The sequence below is a fragment of the Anser brachyrhynchus genome, assembly GCF_964034855.1.
Source record: "Anser brachyrhynchus genome assembly, chromosome: 6".
NCBI lineage: Eukaryota > Metazoa > Chordata > Aves > Anseriformes > Anatidae > Anser > Anser brachyrhynchus.
Window position 1 is genome coordinate 41361819 of NC_137700.1, and position 19888 is coordinate 41381706.

General features: G+C 58.1%; 1 protein-coding gene across 5 annotated transcripts in view; it reads right to left on the bottom strand.

Annotated features, from left to right (window-relative positions):
• FAM53B (family with sequence similarity 53 member B) overlaps positions 1 to 19888 on the bottom strand; it is a 50977-nt gene that overhangs the window by 4343 nt on the left and 26746 nt on the right. For 3 of the 5 annotated variants that reach the window (XM_080598687.1, XM_080598689.1, XM_080598688.1), the window contains one exon: positions 17160 to 17911. The exons of the other annotated variants lie outside the window; for them this stretch is intronic. In XM_080598687.1, the coding sequence (XP_080454813.1) occupies positions 17160 to 17911 (752 nt within the window). The remainder of the gene's footprint in view (positions 1 to 17159; positions 17912 to 19888) is intronic. 5 annotated transcript variants of the gene reach the window in all.

Genomic DNA, 19888 nt, shown 5'->3' on the forward strand with positions numbered 1-19888 from the left:
GCCCCCCCAGCAAAGCTCCCACAGCCTCCCCAGGAGGCACCAACACAAGCAACTGACCGGACCCATTCCGCTTTGCTTTTTAAGGAGCAAACTAACCTCTACGTAGCGACACAAGGCGAAGTACAGCCGGCACCCTGCTGATGCTGGCTGCGGGGCCGCGCACGTGCCCGTAGCAGGCAGAAGGCAGACGCGCCACGAGAGCCCGGGGAGCATCTCAGCAGCCCGCGGACGCCCTCGCAAGAGGCCGGGCTGCAAACCAAGCGTGAGGCACTGCGGCACCAAGCACTCGCTCCACAGCAACACGGCCTGGCCACATCCTACCCCAAGTGCCTGTTTTAGCCCGCTCTGTGCACCCACCGCTCTGGCCTTAGGCGTTGCACCAGACCAAACGCCAGACAACGTGCTCGGGCTGTGCCCCGGGGGCACTTGTGAGCGCTGAAGAAGTCGTTTTCCCCCCCTTTCTTTCCCCGGGTGGTGCAGCAGGACCGGGGAGGGGCGTTCGTCCTCTGCCGCGACCCGTGGGCGTGAGCCCCGTGCTCCGGCTGCCCCGGGGCGCCCTCTCCCATACGGCCAGGGCTGGCTTTGCACCGCACCACACAGGACCCCATAAGGGGCAGGCACCGACGGGAACCAGGCGCAGAGCAGGCACGTGTGTGCTCCCACCCCGACAAAGCTGCTCACTGTTCACCTCCCAGCGTGCCAGCAGGCGGCTTTCAAAAGTGCATCCACTAGATGACAGGGGAAAGAAACACCCTTGCTAGCTGAAGAAGCTCACCTAACCCATGGCCCCGAGATCCTTAGAAACTCCATGAACAAGCGTTCGGCTCTCCCGTCTCCATAAGCTCTCCTCTGCTCACGTGGGATTTACGCGTGCTTTGAGAGCTGAAGCATATTTGCAGTGGACGGGGGCTCCTGGTTCCGACATTCCTCTCCCGTCTTGGGGTGGGCTTTGTACAGAGTCGACTCAAACAGACGTGACGAGAAGACCCCGGCACGGGTACCTGGCTCAGGCCTTGACCGCAGGAGAGGCCTACTGCAAAGGTGCAAGACCAGGACGAGTTATGAGCAGCTCACGTCTCGGTGGGATGACCGAGCCAAGGGGATTCCCCAGAGGCCTCACCAGCTCCAGGCATCAGTCTGTATTTTCTTGAGCGGCCTGGGTGGGGGGTTAGAGGCCTGGTTAAATCTGCAAGCCGCGTGTCAGCAGCTCTTCGAGAGCCCGGAGCAGCAAGGAGGGGGAGTGCGGCTGAGCTGGCCTCCAAGGAAGGGTCTAAAAAGGGTGAGGTTTAGCTTGAAGACACCAAAAGGGGGAAGAACGAGGGCAGGCGACTAGGACACGAAGCCCAGCTGGGTTGGAGACGTGGGTTAGGCGCCTTGTCAAACTGGAGTCACTGCTGGCATCGCCTGTGGCAGCAGGAGGCTGTAAGAGAGCCGTTTGGGCACCCATGTGCCTGGGGGACGGCGGGTTCCTGCGCCGTGTCCACCCAGGCCTTCTCCACGAGCCAGGACAAAGAGGCACTGGAGTAACCGGGAGAGTTTCGGTGCTGCGTGGCCAGCAGGCACCCCGAGCGAGAGGCCGGGGCACGTTTCCTCAGGCAGGAGCCAGCCTGGCCCCAAACTCCCCGATCGGCGTTCCCGGGAACAGGAGGCGTATTCGCTCCAGGCCTTTGTTCCTTGGGTACTTTTCAAACGCAGCTAAGCCGGGAGTAACTCTACCAAAATAACCTACCCCGGGCTCTGGCTGAAGCCACATCATCCCCTTATGTTATCTCCCGTGGGATTTAGGTCAAAGCCTCCTTCGCGCTCCGATTATTTCTTTCGAAATCAAATGGGGCTGAATCCGCACCAAGGTGTGCAAGGCTTTGGGCACTACGCTGAGCGCCGCGCCGCAGTAAAACGGGTCGTCGCAGAGGATGAGGCAGCAGCCGGCCAAACCTTGAACTTTTCCAGACCTTGAACACGAGCTGTGCCCTTCCACGTGGCCTGCCTTCTAGGACGCTTCCCGCAGAGATCCGCGCGCTGGTCAACGGCCAACCTGTAACTCCTGCCGCGCCCGGAGGAGGCCCGAGGACACGAGAGGCATTTTCGAAGTACTTAAGAAAAACCTGCGAGCGTGTTTCTGAAAGTGATCTGGGCACTTCAAAGCCTACGGCTCCCGAAAGTCAACAGTGCTCTCAGAAGTGCAAATCCCTTTCACAAATAAAACCCTGGCGCTTCCAGAAGCTTGTTCCTTCCCTCCGCTCGCCGCCCTCTGCTAACCGAGCCCAGCTCCCAGCTCCTTTCGGAGAGGAGATGGGTGCGAAGGGCGGCAATGCTGCTGCTGATCCCCAGGAGCACGCAGGGACCCAGACACCCTGCCGGATTCTGAAGAACTGGCTGAAGACACGAGTGAGAAATTTTTGACCGCCTGAAACGAGCCGCGGAGCCGCCAGCCACCGTCGCCGGCCAGCCACCGGAGCCCAGAGCTTCTTGCGCGGTGGTGGGCAGGCTCAGGGCACGTTGTCCGCCTCGCAGAGGGGGTGCTGGTGCTCCACGACGCTCCACGATGCACGGGGACCAAAAGCTAGGAGCTCCAGAAGCGGCCAACAGCGAACACAGTGACTGCTCGACGCTAGGCCACGAAGGACAAGTGCCCCTGAAGTCCCTCGCATTTTCCACTCCAGGTTTTATTCGGGATTTTGAGGGGCAGGAGCTGCAGGAACTGGTTCACCCCCCGCATCCATCCTTTTCCATAGGTTTTGGAGCAAGTTTCCATAGGTTTTCCTTCCCGCTGCCTGTGCGCCCGGCAGGCAGGGATGCAGGCTGAATGTTGGCAGCCCTGAGAGCGAGAAAGGTGGAGAAATTCCTCGGTAACACTTCTCCGTAAAACTCTCCCCCTCATAAAATAACCGACTGTGAGTTTTTCCCCGAAACGCGTCTCCCTCAAACAAGGAGACCCCGGTGCCTGCGCTAGAATAAATATTAGCACGCCCGTGAGCCCCGTGGTGGAACGCTCGGAGTGGCTTTTGCACAACCCCCTTTTTTTTTTTTTTTTTTTTCCACCCTGCCAGGTTATTGCCACAATTTTCTCAGCGAAGGTGCGACCCTACGAGCTGTCAGCGATCCCGGCCCTACCTACTCGGCTGTCATCACCTCCCGTTAGCACACTGCGCTACAGTTTCTGCAGAAAGCTGGAAATAACCCGCAGCGAGAAGGCACCGGCGAGGCGCGCCGCCTCCCTGCTGCAGAGGGCTTGCTGAGCCCACGCCGGTGTCCCCATCCCGGCTGCCCTTTGGTGGAACGAAGCCGCGGGGACCCCTCTGCCCTGCTCGTTGTGGGAGGCGAACGCCTCCTGTTTGTCAGCCCCTTGCTGCAAGGCGCCCTCGCCCCCAGTCCTCGATCGCTGTCTGCCGCTTTGATCGGCCGGGGCACGGCGACGTCCCGCGTGGCACCTGCGTCCCGCACGCCCCGCGCTCGTGCTGCCGGCGAGCACCCCGTGGCTGCAGACAAAAACGGGCTTCCTTTGTCTCTAAAGCTCTGCGTAACCTCATCGCGGCCGCCGCTGTGGCGCACAGCAGGCACACGCGCACACATCTGCGCCTCGCTCGGGTTCAAGGCTCTTCCGCCTCACCGCTTCCTCAGACCTCATCCCCAGGCCGAGCTCTCCCGGGGCTGGTTTTAGGGCGAGCGCCCCGCCCGCTGGTTTTTTTGCCTCCCCCGACGGCTGAGCGCTGCCAGCCGCTGCAGCCCCCGCTTCCAAAATCAACACCGCCGCCGGGGGGCTGCAGGTCTGACACCGGCACCGCCGCCCGCGGGCCGGGCTCCCGGTGATGGATGGAGTGTCGGGGAAGAAACGACCGAAATACCTGAGGAGAAAAAACACAGAGGGCTGTTATAGGGGAGACGGAACGCAAACTGAGCCCTGGGTGTCTGCTGCGGGGCCGGAGCCGGGTTAGAGGTTGGGGAAGAGGCCCGGGCGTTGCTGCGTCAGGCAGCTCAAACCCATCCACGTTTTTTTTCCGCGTGTATCTATCGAGGCATTGAGCTGCCGGCGGGCACAGCTCCAGGTGCAGTGCGCTGCTGAGCTCACGGGGGAAAGAAGTGGAAGAACATTTCCATCCCGGGTAGCTGGGGCCATCCCTCGGGCATTACTGGCCCCAAAATCCCGTGCGGGTCCCCAGCAGTAACTCGGTGTGCAGGCACCCACCTCCTCGCGCTGCCAAACAAGTCCCGGGGCGCCGGCCAGCCAGGGGAGGGCTCATCCCCTAACGAAAGGGAATATTTACACGGCCCCGATCCTAATTTTGCACCAGCGGGCACCGGCGTTTGGCTGTCTGCGTGGATGCTGCTTTGAAGGTCTGCAGCTTTCACAGACAATTTTGCTTTTATTCTGCCTGGTGTGAAAAACAGCTTGTCACGAGCAGGCAAAGAAATACCTATTATCCTACCAAGTTGCTTCACACCGCAGTAATAAAACCAACAAAAATAAAAGAAGGCAGCTTTGATGCAGCCTTCAGCATTAACGCTGCCTTTGGGACTGGGAGAGTTAACCTGGTTCCACTCGCAGCTTTATTCTCGTCTCCGGAGCTCTGGAGCTGCCCCAACCACAGTGAGGATTTTCAGCGGGTTTCCACCGATGCAAAAGGAAGAAGCCGCTGCGTGAGCCATCAGCAGGAATCCCGCTGGTGCCGCACAGCCCCAGGGAAACGCAGAAGAGGCGTAACCCCGAAACCCAGGAGGCAGAAAGCGGGCGGGGAGACGCACGAAACCGGCGAGCGGCGGCAGCGCTCGGCGGGGCTCCTCCGTCCCACCCGTGCCCAGCAGCCCGCACGCTGGGGCTCAGCCTCTCGGCCCAGTATCCATTCGTAACGATAATTGGAGGAAATCCTCGTTTCCTGCCAAGAACAAATATTTTCCCTAACAGACACCGACCGCGTCGGAACGCGCTGGAGCAACGCGCTCGCTCGGGGCATCGTACAGCCCCAGCAGCGATTCCCTCGGTGCCCAGCTTGCCGTGCCCACGGCCCCGTCCCTGCAGGGCAGAGCAGGGATCCCACAGCTCAGGGCTTTGCCCCTGGAGGGCTCCGTGCCCCTGGAGGGACGCCCGGCTGCCAGGCGCCCGCGCCGGGGCCGCTAAACCCGCGCCAGAGTAAGCACAGCCCGGCCGGCGGAGACGCACGGCAGCCTGAGCACCTCCAGCCAGCACCGGCGGCTCCTCCTGCCAGCAGGGCTGCAAAAATATGCGTTTACATACGTTTTGCAAGCGGCGGGTTTTCCACAGCCCCTCCGGCTTCTCCCCTGCATCCCAGGAGCCCAGAGGCTGCAGGTCCTCTCCGGAGGAGGTGCTGGCGTCGGGGCCGAGCTGCTCTCTCCGCCATGTCACTGCAGCGTGACGGATGGAGACGGAGGTGCTTTGGGATGAGCGGTGTATGAGCCTGAAGTCAGGGCTGGTAAAGCTTCGGGGGCTGGAGTGGCTTATCTCTGGGGAAGTTCAGAGGTGCTGATAGCCCAGCTTATCCCAAGTTGAGATGAAACGTCAATAATATGGATTTCTTTCGGTAAAAACACATTTTTGAGAGTTTCAGCCCTATTCCTTTTTCACATTCTTCGCATTATATGCGACACAGAAGTGCTATTATTATACTACAGTGGCCTCACTTCGTACCCTTAATTACAACACAAGGCATTACGGAAATTAAAACCAAACTTCCAAACCTCTCCTTGAATTTCTCTGACAAAATGCTTTCTGTGGGACTCGAGATTTCCCTGACGGCCCACCTCAGTGGAAACCTGCTCCTGCTGAGCGTTCCCACCCGACTTCTCCTCTTGTAACTCACGGGGGGTGCCACCACGCGGCCTTGTGTCCCCCGCCAGTTGTGTCACCGGCACAGGCACACCGGGACCCTCTCGCCTCACCAACGCCCGCTCCCCAGCAGGGGCACGAAGTCTTTATTTGAGGCTCCCAAACAAAAACAACAGCCCCCAAACAGCCAACTGGGCTCGGCGCCGGTGTTCCTGCAGTCCTGGGCACCGCGCTCCTGCCACCACCCCAGGAGCCAGCCTGGGACCAGCCCCCGTGTCCCTGCTCCCCCCACAGCTCTCAGATGCTGGCACCCCAAAACCAGCATTCACCAACCCTTGTGACGGCCCGAAACGGCACACACCTACTGCTGAATTTCTGCCTTCTGGGAGAACGACGTTGCCACCGCGCTGGTGCCGGTGCCTCCATCACCCTGTGACCTCCCCGGCTCTGCCAGCACCCGCGGATGCTCCAGCCCAGGCGCCCGCAGCCCACGCTGGAGAGGCCAGGCAGGACGATGTGCCAAAGGGGATCCTGTGGCCGCAGGGCCAGGAAACATCTGCGCGAGGGTACGTGTACGCGGGAGCAAACGGCGAGCTGCCCCGGCCTGCCAGTCTCCTCGCTCGCAGAAAAGGAAGCTGTGGAAAATGGCTTGAGAAAGCAGAACATTTTCCAAGTGAGTCAACAGCGCTTTGTCCAGCGCTATATTTTGCACAGTCACGTACCGTCGAGGCTGCGTTTGCCAAAAAATCAATGAAATGGAGCAAAACTGAAGAGGAGGACGATGGGCTCGTTTCTCTTCCTGGCACGGCCCCGAGAGTCCTTCCCCTGGCCGGAGCCACCACGGGTGCACATCGGCACGGAGCACGGCGCACTGATGGCACGGCCAAGGTTTTCCTGAGCTGCTGAAACACGGCAGGACCGTGGTGGTGGGGAAAACCCATGGAGCATCTTCCCGGCCCGGGGAGATGGAGCAGGCTGGGACTCTGCCGGAGAGGGGACCCGTGACGGCTGGTGGCACTTGTCTGCACAGGGACCTGACACCGAGCGCCACGTGCGGCGATTTACTGCGCACAGTCAGCATGTGGCAATTTACTGTCATTGGCACAATAATAAAAAGCCGCACATAAATAACACCCTCAAAGCGCTGAGCAAATAATTTATCTGCAAGGCAGGCAGCAGCCCCACAAAGTTCCTCGAGGGAGACACGAGGAAACGCGGATAAAACGGGGAGCGGGGCTGCACGCAGGGCGCCTGGCACGGATCCGCGCCGCTGCTGGGTGACGCAAATCTGCCGGCCGGGCACCGAAGCGATGAGATCTTCAGAGCAAATATTGCCTCTGTGGAGCAGGGTGTTCGACCTGCTTCCTCGTCCTGAACCCTGTGCTTTTGGCAAAGTGCAGGGCTCGTGCAATCGCCTCAGTGCATTTTCAGCATCCTCTGACAGGAGAGGATGCGATGAACGGCACACCTGGGGGGAGAGGGAGAGAAACCCGACTGCTGTCCGCAAATCCCACCACCGCATCGTTCGTCAGAAACGTGGAAGGGAATGGCGAGCCCAGAAATCCTTTGCTTGTTTTTTCGGCGTTTTTTCTTTTCAAGCAGCACACACAACTGCTTTTGGCTGCCAACATCGAGTCTGTCAGTGCGTCGGGAATCTGGCAGGAGCCGGTGAGGAAGTGCCGCACGGCCTGGCCTGCGTGCCAAGGCAGCCAGGAGAACAGACGCGGCTTAAAATAAGCATGGCCGGAGCTCCCAGCCCCAGGCACAGCCTGGCCATTCGTGGGGACAACGGGGATGGTGGCCTCCCTGAGCATGGGAGCTAAAATCCTTTTGCCAAAGGTTTTTTGGATTTTTTTGCTGCAATGATCTCTCTGCTGGCTTCTGCTGCAAAGACTTCAGCAAGCAGGAGCTCAGGATGAGTCAGGTACCGCGTTGGGCTCGGCAAGGAAACGGTGCCTGAGGTCAAAGCTGGCATCTGCAGGTGCTGCCAGGGTCTCAGACCCCATCCTGAGCACAAAGGTCTCCAGAAAGACTCAAGAGGCCTCAGGGGCAACGGTGACCTGTGCCTAGATCCCTATGCATGTATGGTATGAAAGCTATTCTTCAGGTCTGCACACAACGCGAGCCCGGACACCGGGGGTTAAACCAGACATGTGATGCATCAGATGCATGTCTTCGGGACACAATCGGATCCTGTGTCCGTTCCAGACAGACACTGCCAAGCTCTGTTTGCGTTTCCAGCCCCGTCCTCTCACGTGAGTGCACACAAGGCCCAACGCCTGACCCTGCAGCCCCGCACCGGGGACGGAGCCGGCAGCGGGGACGGGGCCAGGCTGCACGGGGCAGTGGGACGCGGCCCCAAAACCACCGGGGTGCCCCGGTGCGTGCTGCAACGCCGATCTCATGGCAGCAGCGCCCACATCCCCAAACACTGCCCGCTTCTGCTTCCACGGCAGACTTCGTTTTCCGTCAATTTTCTTTGGTGAGTCACAAATTCATAATTGAAGCAGATGGGACTATTTCTACTGTAAAATCAAAACAATGTATGTCATTGCATGACATGTTACTGCTATTAAAAGCTCCGTCACGCCACTAAAATAGAAGCCTGCTGCAATAAATCACCCCCTGCGAGCGTCTTCTGCCCGTGCCGCTGTACCTTGCCTGAAATGGCCACCAGCAGGCCGCCCTGCCAACGCCTCAGCATGTCCCGGGGAGTGGGATCTCCACGGGTGCTGGTCCTGGCACTGCAGATGTTGCTGTTTTGGTTGCACACAAACACAGAAGTGCCATAATTTCAGAACCATCCGTTCCCCTTTACATACTGCCCTCTGTGCACAAAGTGCACGCACTTTAACCTCCGTGCTAAAAGCCTTGAACTAAGCTGATCTAGAGCATAAGGGCGTTTATTTTCAGCACAGCGTAGGAGAAATCTGCAGCAAAGCACCCAAACAGCCACAGAAACACCTCAGGGTGAGGCTGCCCACGAGGCGAGGGCGGCAGCGTGGGCACACGGCCGGGGAGCAGCCTGACAGGGGGACAGGGAGGGGAAAGCATCGGCAGCTCCTGCCAGCACAAGCACCCTTATGAACATAATCTCTTTTTTTTTTTTCCTAACTGTGTGTGTTTTTAAATTAAAAGACAAAAATACAGTGGCAACAAAAGCCAACGGCAGCGTGTGTAGCGGCCCGGCCGGCCTCCGAGGCCCTGTGCCCCTCCAAGCCACGCCGCTCGCGTTCGATCCCGAACCCACGCTCGGTTCCAGCACGTTTTCCCACCGGGCCGCAAAGTGACCTTCGCAGTCTCTCATTCGTGTTTATTTAAAAAACACTGGGGCTTGGAAGCTGGAACCTCTCTCCGAAGTTACATCAATATCCGGCTATTTCCTGGGATACGGCCGGAATTCAAGGCCTCCAGTTTTTCGCCTGTCCTACCTTTTGGCAACGCTTGCCACTGGCTTGAGTAGGCGCTGAGGCGGGCCGAGGCCGAGCTCACCAGCTCCACGCTGCCAGCAGGCCAGAAAGCTGCCAAAATTCACTCAGAAAATCTCCCGTGGAAGTGTAGAGGGTTTCACCCCTCAAGGGAAGAGTACGGTGGATGGGGAAGAAAGAAGAGGAGAGGACGGTACAGGACAGATCGGTTTTCCCACCCCACAGCTTAAAACTCTTCCCCACGCAGCAGCAAGGCCAGCCCGAGGAATTGCTAGCTGCTGGGCTCTTTACTTCAGCTTTGGGAGCGTATGAGCTCCTTCACTTACTGACCCTCACTGAAACTTCACTGACTGACCCTTTCTCCTGAGTCTGGGGGGGAAAGAGGGCCGGGGCAGCCTGCCCCTAGCCGCCAGGGACGTTACACGCCCCGCTCTGAATTTCCAGCCCAGACTGAAGCCCACTTTAATCCTAGAAATTGCAGGAACCACCTGCCCATGTTTCAGGCCTCTCTTGCGATTGCTGGTGCCAATGCCTCCATGCCCACGTGTTCCTCGGAGGACAGCGAAGCCACCCCATGAATGGCACCGTCTGTCTGCTGAGCCTGCGAGCAGCATGAACAGCCCCATTGTACGCACAGCAGCACCCTCCCCATGACAGGCAGCTCTCGGGCACGAAGTCCTTCCTGCAGCCCTTCCTTCTGAAGCAGGCCCAGGGCTTCATCCTCGTCCCCTTCCGAGCTGGTGCCCACCGCCGCCAGTAGGGCCCCATCCAACCCACACAGCCCACCTGCCCCGCTGGGGTCTGCTTATGGGGTTGCAGCACCACGGGGACGCACGACCACGTGGCGATGGGTGTGCACAGCTAATGTGAATTCCCTTGGTCGTTTTATGGCACTTACTCTGTCCCATATAAACATAATAAGGTGCTGCACCTAGGAGAAGTATTTTGCCAGCTGTTAGGGACTGCTCGGTGTTCACAGGCACAAACCCCGCGGGAAACGGGAGTTGGAGAAAACGTGATGGGAGGAGCTCCGTGCTCTGCCGGAGGTAGCTCCTCACACTGGAAATGCTCTGAAGTACTGCAGAGAAGCCAACATCTTGTGGAGCCATCAGGAACGGCACGCAGGTGCCACCCCTCCATTGTATCACCAGATCCTGGCCATGCAGTTACAGCCGGCAGGAACAAATACCTCCTGTAACGTCCGACTGGTACGGGCAAGAGGTGCTAAGGCACGCAGCACACAGACTTCTGGATCTTTCCGTGGCTTGGTGCCTTGCACACAAGAGCACCCTCCCTTGCAGGCCAGGGCTACCTCTCCTGGGGCTGGCTGCTGCAGGGAGCGCGGTCAGTGTTGAACAAATACACACAGAAATGCTTCACTTTTAAAAAAAAAAAATCTACAAAAAGGTCAGCTGCGCTTGGAAACGTGCTAACACAAATTAAAATCTCCCCATAACAGCGCTATCAACATGTCACAAGGCAGGAAACAGAACGGGCGAGAGATAGCCAGGGCCCACTCTGCCACGACCGGGGATGATTTCAGACACCATCCCTGGGCGCTCGCCGTGACAGACGTGTTTGGTCTCCCTTGCAGCCCTCCAGAGCCCGTGTGGAGGAAGCAAGCTGCCCAGCACGCTCCGCAAGCACGGTACCACCAGGGCCAGCCCCTGGACGAGTCCAACAAGGCAACCAAAACCTGAGAGGCTTTTCGGCACGCAGTCCCCGTGTCCCACAGGGGCAGTGGCAGCGGGGCCAGGCAGCCCCCGCCGTGCCCACCGCCCCTTCCTGCTGCCCTCTGCCCCGGGGGGCTCGGCCAGGCCCCCAAAAAAACCCCTCAGCATTGCCCCTCTTCCCAGTTTGTTACTGCACCCAGCCGGCGGTATGAGAAGAAATGCTTGAGAAACCACACAGTTCATGGAAAAACACGATCCCGACCGTTTTGGATCCCAAATTGTTATTATTCCAAGGACGGTAGTTTCCGGGGGTTGGTTTCTGCCCGACGCTGAGGCCGCTCTGATTCGGGGCCGTACCGGTAAGGAGAAGCGGAGCGATGTGGGCCTGCCTCCTCGAAGGAAAAGGCAGAAAGAAGAGACAAAAACAGGCAGCGGGGGCTTTGAGGAATTAGAGGCAATGTTTTTCCAAGTATTCTCCCTCCCAGACGAACTTTAACATTTAGAGCCCTTTCTTAATTAGCCCAGTTATGCGGCCATGTAATTGCTTCCAGGAGCAGCTCCCTCCCCTTCTGCCTCAACGCCTCCTGCCTGGCCCAAATAGCCCTCTCGGTATGAAGAAAACATTTCTTTCAGGTCAAATTATTTTTATTTTGATTATGGTGCCGGGTTTATGGCCTATAAACACATGTGGTTAGCAGCACGAGCAAAAATTTAACCGGTCGGCTGCCAGAGCCGGGTGCTGAGCCAGCACCAGCACCCAGGCCGGGTGCCCAGCTCTGCCTCTCCCCGTAGGGACTCAGTTTCCCCGTATGTGAAATGAACGTTTCAAAGCCACTTCTACCCCCTCCAAGGCTCGAGGAGAGGAAACGCGGACCCCCTGCCATTATTTAGGCTCTTCATCTGAAATTACCTAACCGGTCTCATTCCTGGAGCGTCATTAAAAGTTACCCGAGGGAATACCGAGCCAAGCAACCAAATCCACGTGGTTTTCTCCAGCACGCTGGTCCCAGCGCCTCGCGCTGCCCACGAGGAACCAGCTGGCATTCACAGGGCTCCCCTCCTGGGGAGGGCTCCGACGCGCTGCCCCACACCCCGAAAAGCGGCCCCACCAAGGGCAAGAATGCTCACCGTAACCTGCCTCGTCTTGCTCCGTCCCTCCGTGCCAGTCCTCCCACGTGGAGGCAGCCTGTGCTTTCACGTGAAAAGCTTTTCATAACCCAGCTGAGGAACGAGGAAAAGCCCGGCCCATGAACAGACATCAGCTTTACTTCCCCCCTCTTCTCCTTCCTTTGCTCTCGACATGGGGGGGATGCCGTGGAGGTCACCCGCTGCCGCAGCGCTCGCACCCCGCGGCGCGGGGCTTCCTTCCTTGATGGCATCGCTCCTTGCCCAGCACGACCCACCCTGGCAGCTGTCTCCGTCTGATCTCGTGCTTGAGGGTAGCTGAGTAACGCAGGTTGCTCAGGCGTCGCTTCCTCGGCTCCGAGGATTTTTTGAGGTGGAGGAAAGCAGCCAGAGAAAATAGCAACTCCTCCTCAAGCTTACGGATTTCAAGGAACACGGACCGAGCTGCTTTTGGATGGATGAGTGATTAGGTTTTGTCCTTCTCGGGGCCCTTGCCTGTGTCAAAGGCAAGGAAATCCAAATCGTAAGTGTGTGCCTGGGCTGGGTGTCTGCCAGAGGGAAAGGGAAGCTCCCGCTGACTCAGCCGGGGTGTCCACGCACAAGCCCCCCCGCAGCCTTGTCCAGCTGACAAACTTTCCCCCTTGGTCTGACGATGGAAAAGCTCTGCCCTGAAACCACCCACGGCATCCTCGGAGGACAGCAAAGGTGGTTCCCGAGCAGCTCTGCCCTGTGCTGCCCAGCTTCGTGCGAGCATCCAGGCCGGGGCAATATTTTGGTCAGAGCTGCCACCCGATGCAGTTGGGTGACAGCCCATCGCACCTCCTGCTCCTGAAAGGTGGCAGCCAGCGCCCGGATGCTCCCCTCCTTCAGCGACTGTTACATGAGCCACCCACGTCAGAGCAAAACGAACCTGCAGGCATCCTTCCCGGTGTGGACAGCCTCACGCAGAAAGCCCAGCAGCAGCAGGAGGGGCACTGCGTGGAGCAAAGGGTCCGCAGCGGCGCGCGAGGTGCCGTGGCCACCCAGGGGCACCCCTCTCCCGCTGCCCTTCCTGGGGGAACCGCTGCCCAGAGGTGCAGCACACGGAGCTGAGGCTCTTCAGCTCGTCTCCAGCTCTCAGCCGTCTGGGGACATTTCCCCTGTTTGTTCCTGCAGGAAGGGAATTGCCTCTTCCCCCATCCCGCCGGGGGACGGCCACGCTCACATCCCCGCAGGCCGCATCGCCTCCCTCTTGCCAAACCGCTGCTGCTGCACAACCAGCACCCTCTCTGTTGCAATCCGATTACCAAACGCACCCAGTACGGTGACACGCCGCTGCTTTTAGCATCTCGACTATTTCGTAACCACAACCCTTTGTTCGTGCTGTCCCCGCTTCTCAGCCCGTTTCCTTTTATTGTTTCACTTTTGCAGGATGAGCAAACGCAACTGCGGGCTGCGGGAGCCGGTGGCTCTGGGAGAAGCTCCCAGTGCTCGGGAGGAGCTTCCAGGTTGGCCCCAAACCTTTCGTGCTCGCCGAGGAAGCCCCAGGACTGCAACCAGCTGGCGCCAGGCCCTGCAGGGCAGCTGGCCATGCCACGGCGCAGCGACCGCCTGGCCTCGCGGTGTCTTCACCCTCCTAAAGCTGTAAAGATCTTACATCCTTGTAGGTCCTTCTTCAGGCATGTATCAGCGTATAGCCTGGCGTGGCTCACAGGTCCAACAGACAGGCTGGGATTTGCTGGCTCATTTCGCACTTCTTTTGAAACCTCAGCGTCACTTTTCTTCTGAAAGACCAAGCCAGCCCCTTCCGTGCGTCACCAGGAGCAGCTCACAACGCTTGTGGGCATGATCCGGCTGGGGTTGCGTTGAAGGTTCATTGTGCATTCAATTATTTTTACCACTCATTTTTTTTAATTGCCTGAGGTTACTCTTCCGCCTACTTCTTAAAAGTGAAAGGGCTCAGTTTATGGCAAAAGGTAAGTAACTGCGCTTCCAGGGCCGTTAAGTCTGTAAGTCCGCAGTGGGCCTGCGCCTCGCTGGGACACGTATCCCCCCCCTGCTTTCAGCTCAGTAGGAAAATGTCAGAAACAATTTTGCCACGATGACTTTTAGAGAAGGCGAACGGATGCCCTTGGTGGGGTTGGCACCACCCCGAGCTGGTGACGCCCTGAGCCCTGGGTCTGTCTGCCAGCAGTGAGGGCAGGGCGGACCGTCTCCTTTCCTTTCCTTTTCCCTACCGGCCACCCTCCCTCTCCCAGCCCTTCGTTTGCCAAGGCCGGCAATTAAAGAGCAGAAAAATCACAAGGAACTTTTAGGAAAAAAAAATATGCTCCTTGAGCATTTTGAAAGATAAACTCTTTAATTCCCTTAATAAGGGATCAAAGCGCTGGAGCCCACGACGGCTGTGACCTCGGGAGTTTGGTCCCTGCCGGCCGGCACAGCGTGGTGCCCGCCCCGCGGCGCTCCCTGTGATGCCCCCCGGGCTGGCTGGAGCAAAGCGATGAGCGAGGACAGACAGACGGCTTCTCCCTGCCCTCCCAGCCGCCAGCAGTGCCCCCTTGGGTCCTTCAGCCCTGCCGAGCAGGTGCTACCTGCCCCGTGCAGCCCAACCCCGACTGTTTCCCACCCTGCCCACTCCTTCCCCTGCTGAGCACACAGCCACTCTTTTTTTCCCCATCTACACAAACAACTGCAACCACGAAGGCCCAGGACTGCGACTTATACCCAAGAGAACTGCAATAGGATGGCAATTTTAAAAATAACGTGGTTTGTAAGGGAGTTCTGCTCCTTTTTAATTCTTCTCTATCAATCCCCACCCTGCAGCTTGCCCTCCTCCGCAATCTGCAGAAACCCTGTTTTGCTCATCTCCCCATGGCGCAAGCACCGCTCCGAGATGGCAACCATTGCGCAGACTCTCAAAATAGCGAGGCGAATAAAAATAGTACAGTTCCTTTTATCTCTTCCCTTTGTTCACCACCGAGTACTCCAGCAGACGCAGCTGGGGCACACGTGCAGCAATCCATCAACTCGTGCAGCTTTGCAACTCATTCGGCATTTTGGTTTAATCCCGAAAGGTCCCGAGTACCTTGAGTACCTAAGGAGTGCCTTCAGCTCCTCTCAGAGGTGAGCAGCTTGTAGAGAAGGATGTGTTGAACAAATTCAGTGCTGCAGGTCAAGCTTCTGGCCATGGCAAGCAAATACCAGCGGGCAACTGCGCCAAGCTGCCCCGTTGCACACGTGCAGCCGGCTCTGCGTGTTTAGCTATTGCACTCGATTTTGGTACTGCACACCCATGCAAGAAACTGTGGCACAAACGTCTTTCCACACCAAAGTTGCCCAGACACATCGAAAGCCTGCGATAAGCACGCAAGAGCCTTCCTTCACACGGCTCCTCCTAAACCCTCGTGTGCATTTAGGTACGAACTTGCATTTACTGCAATTACGCCTCGCATTTCCAAACACGGTCTCAGAAAACGCTGTCGGAGGAAATGTGGATGAGGAAGGTTTCGCCGGCCACTTCTGGGCACGCAGAAAGAGGCGCAGCACGTTTCCCAGTCCCGGCACCTGGGCTCGGGGCCACATCCTTCCCCTCTCCCCCCATCCACCGCACGACGTGGGCTTTGCCAACCCCTTTCCATGGTTGTTGATGGAGCCTCGACGAAAGCTGCAGTCAGCAGCACGGGTGGCAACAGCAGCACCAAGGAGAACAATCCTAATCATGCTCGTGGGACTGCCGAGACCTCCTGCTATCAGTGACAGGTCGGCTTAAGACTCGCTATGCATAGAGCGCGCCGAGTCATTTCGCAGGGAGCGGGAAGCCAAAAACCTGCTTTTTTTTTTTTCATAACGCTCATTTCAAAGCAAGGAATAAGCAGAGAAGCAGCTTCCTGAGAGAGCTGGAGGAGCGTGGCCAATGCTCTGCAACTTCTCCTCTGGCCGAGAGCGATGTAATTGCAACCAGACACAGCCTGCAAGGAGCCCCGGTATCGCTTCCCCATGCTGGGCTCCCCAGGACTCCGACGACAATCTGGGGTTACCCTGCCTTGCCCCCTCCCTGCCGCTGGCAGCTGATGGAAGTTGCCCTCCCCGCAGTTTTCAGGCAATTTGGGCCTTTTGCAGGCTTTGGGTTACCATGAAACTCTCACACAGGCTTGTGGGACGTTCTGCCCCGCGCGTACAGGTGAAGCAATGAGCGGCTGTGCACGGAGAGAGCATAAGGAGGAAGGGGAGAAAAAAAGGCAAGTAGATGCCTGGACTACCACCACCATTTCCACCTTATCTGGGGGAAGGACTTGATGATCGGACAAGACATTCAGAGCCAGCCCGCTGCAAACACCGGCATGGCACCGGGTGCAGCATGGCGGTGAATCCTGCCCCATGCACGTCCCCAAAAATCCCTCCTCCAGCCTCAGGCTGCACCCTGGGCACGGCGGCCCCGTGCCTCCTCCCACCACCCTCGTCATCGCCAGCTCCTCCTGGAAAAAGACCCACAGGAAGAGAAGCAGTCGCCGGGTACGGCACCAATGAACACAGCCACGTATTTTAGAAACATTTCCACCGACGCGAGGGAATGGAAAGGCCTTCGGTGATGCCGGTGGTGTTATTGCAACCGGTGGCTAGTAAAATGTAACAGCAAGTGTAAGCCGTTTTTACTGCCTGTCCGGCCTGTTAGCTAATAAAATAAGCTTAGCATATTAAATGTTACTGGCAGGGTTTATCAAAAGATGACTGCAATGCCTTGCATTTTGCCCCTGCAGTCACCCAAACACGTAATTCTCTGGCCCTTTTTATCTTTTAAGCTCTTCTGGAGAAGAAAAACTCTTCACTTCCTCCAACACGAATGAGCTCATCCGAACACCCATCGAGCTGCCAGGCATGAAATGCCATAAAATATCCCATCCTTGCAAGAGGGGGAAAAATGACCTTATAGGACGGGATGTTCATGCTATAAGGCGAGGAGAGAAAACCCCAGGGTGTTTCTCGGCCTCACCTGATGGAGCACAGCCAGGAGTTTTATCACGGACAGCAAAGCCGTGCGCGCTGGGACACCCTGCGTTGGGAGGCCCAGAGCCGGGGGAACCGCAGCATGGAGCTGGGGCCGGCGGCCGGCGCTGCCCCGAGCCCCCATCCCGAGGGGCCTCGTGCTCCCCGGAGCCCCCTGCCCGCCCTTACCTGGGTCATCTTGGCCAGGTCGAGCGACGGCCGCTGCTCCTGCGCCTCCTGGGGCCTGCGCCGCTTGACGCCCACCTTCTTGTCGTTGAGGACGCAGGGCTGCGAGCGGCTGCGGCACAGCCCTCCGGCGCGGCGGCCCAGCTGCGGCGTGGAGGCGGGCGTGCTGCTCGCCGAGGGCGGGCCGGGCTCCGAGGAGGAGAAGCGGTCGTGAGAGCAGGACAGGGACCTCTGCATGTCCGCCCGGCCGCCCTCGGGGCTCCACGCGTCGCCTCCCGGCCCGCTGGGCCCCGTTTTCCTCGCCTGGCAGCCCAGGCGGCTGGCGAGCGCGGGGTGGTCGCAGGAGGAGGCCAGCGGGTGGGAGCGGGACGGGAGGCTGAAGCTGGAGCTCCTCTGCATGGTGGCGGAGCCGTTGGAGTAGCGCTGCACGCTGCCCCCGCTGTAACACCGCCTCTTCTCCACCGGCGTCCAGACCTTGGAGCCCAAGGGTCTCCATGATGTCCTGCAGCTGGACATTTCATCCGAGAAGGAGAGCGAGCGGCACTGGCGCTTGCTGGGGGGCGCCGAGGGGTTGCCGTGGGGGTCGCTGAGGCTGAGGTCTTTGATGAGGTTGGTCACCGAGCAGGTGCTGGTGGCCTCCCGCGGCCACAGCGAGCCCTCCTCGCCCTTGTCCGCCAGGCAGTCCCAGATGCTGGCGCCCGGCTGCTCGATCTGCAGTGGACACTTCCTGCTGAGGTCTCCCCATCTGTCATTTTCTGGTTCAGAAATGACAAAAACACACACACACGCGCGCGGGCATTAGCATTAATTAATTCTGCGACTCGCTTTCCACGTCCATAAACAAAGAGCAGCATATGGGACATTTTCCAGTACAAATTAATTAACTCTTGGAATACGGTTTTCCAAACCGCCAGCAGCACGGTTGCTGTGGCGTAGATGGAGAGAGAGAGAGACAAAATGATAATCGCAGCAGGAGCGAAACTGCTCGGAGCCGATAAAAACACGCCTCCGAATATCCAGATTGCACCAGCCAAGGGGAATTGAGCAGTACGAAACGACACGGTCACCGCCAGATCTCTGCGATAAATCGTGCCTCGGATGGATTCGTTTCATCCTGGGCTCTACAATCAACAATTCCCCAAGAGGTTCACAAAAAAATATTAAGTGAAGAGCCCAAAGCTGAGGCAATGTTGGGGCAAAACTGCTTCCCTGTGGCAAGGACATCAGAGCCTACAGGGAACCAAAAGCCATCCCTACAGCCACCGGGCTGTCTTGCTCTCAGCCACGCTGAATGCTGGATGTTTAAATTTTCTCCCTCTCTTTTTCGATCAGTTTGTACGCTCAGGAATTTGCCCACCTGCAGTTTTGCCCGTTTCCCACTTGCCTTCCAACAAAAGACCTGCCACGTGCTTTCGGGGCGTTAATGGAGGCGTTAATTTCATCGGGTGGATTTGGGGACGCCGCGGGCCAAGCTCCGAGAAACCCGCGCCTCCCAAATCCACGGTTCCCTCCGCGTCTGAGACGTGCGTGGCAAGGGGCCGACAGCCACTCAGGGCTCGAGGCGGCGAGCCCGCGAGCCAGGCTGCAGCTGCACGCGGAGATCCCCGCGATGACCGTGCAAAAAAGAGGATTTAAGCACGATGAGCTCATTCCCACACACGGTTCCCTGACTATAAAAGAAGAAAGAGGAGGACCGTCGGGGCCCGGCTCCTTGGCACGGGCTGCTAAGGCTAGCAGGGCTCTGTGCAGACTTGCAGTTGATGCTCGACAGGAAAACCGTGGTAGGGCTCCAGCCCCGGCTGCTGCGATGGAAAAAAGTAATCACCCGACAGACCTCTGGTACTGCTTTTGTCGTCGGCTGCTGCACACAGAGGCAAACCGTGCCGGCTAACCGTCGCTGTGAAGTTTCGTGTGATCGTATCTAACTTGGGCAGAGTTTTTTAGAGTTTTTTTTCTATTTTTTTTTTTCCATTTAGACAGCTGAGCTATGAGTTCAAAGCCGTACCCACCCTGCAGCTGCAGGTACAGCCTGGCGATAAGGACGATGCAGCGGTACCGACTGCTTCCTCGCACAGGTCGCTTCCAGCCGGGAGGTCACACCCGGGGCCTCTGTAAGCTCTGTAAGCTCACGTCCCTACACCGCTCTTGGCTACTTTGCCCATTTTTCCCCCCAAACCAGCTCCAACCACGAGCAGCCTGGCGCCGCACTGAGCCACCGTGCCATACTTTACCCGTGGCTCTCCTCATTTCAATAAGCACAATGAAAAGTGAGAAACCCGCGCTAAACAATCACATCTATGTTTAGATCTTTATTATTTTTCCCCCCTTATTATGCTGCCAGCGGAGAGATTTCTCGGGTCGGGTCACCAGACAAAAGAAACAGAAATAGAAGCTAATTTTTTATGGCAGGCTGCCACGACCCCCAGGCCCAGACGTCACGTTTTACATCAGGCCTCGGCGAGCTTCTATGAGAGGATACAGGATACCTTCCTCTCCCAACATTACTCCTGCACAAACAGCTATAAATCTTTAAAAAAAAAAATTACAAGGAAACTTGTAAGCGTGCTGTTAACCCGAGCAATGACTTCAGGTTATTATTTGCTTTTTTCCTTTGTGCTCAGCACGTGCTGTAGGAAGCCGGGTGCCTGGCGGGGCAGCTCCCATCCAGGAGGTGCTTGTGCTTGGTGCTGGCCCCCTGCTGCCACTAACCCCCTGGGACGAGGGCAGCACAG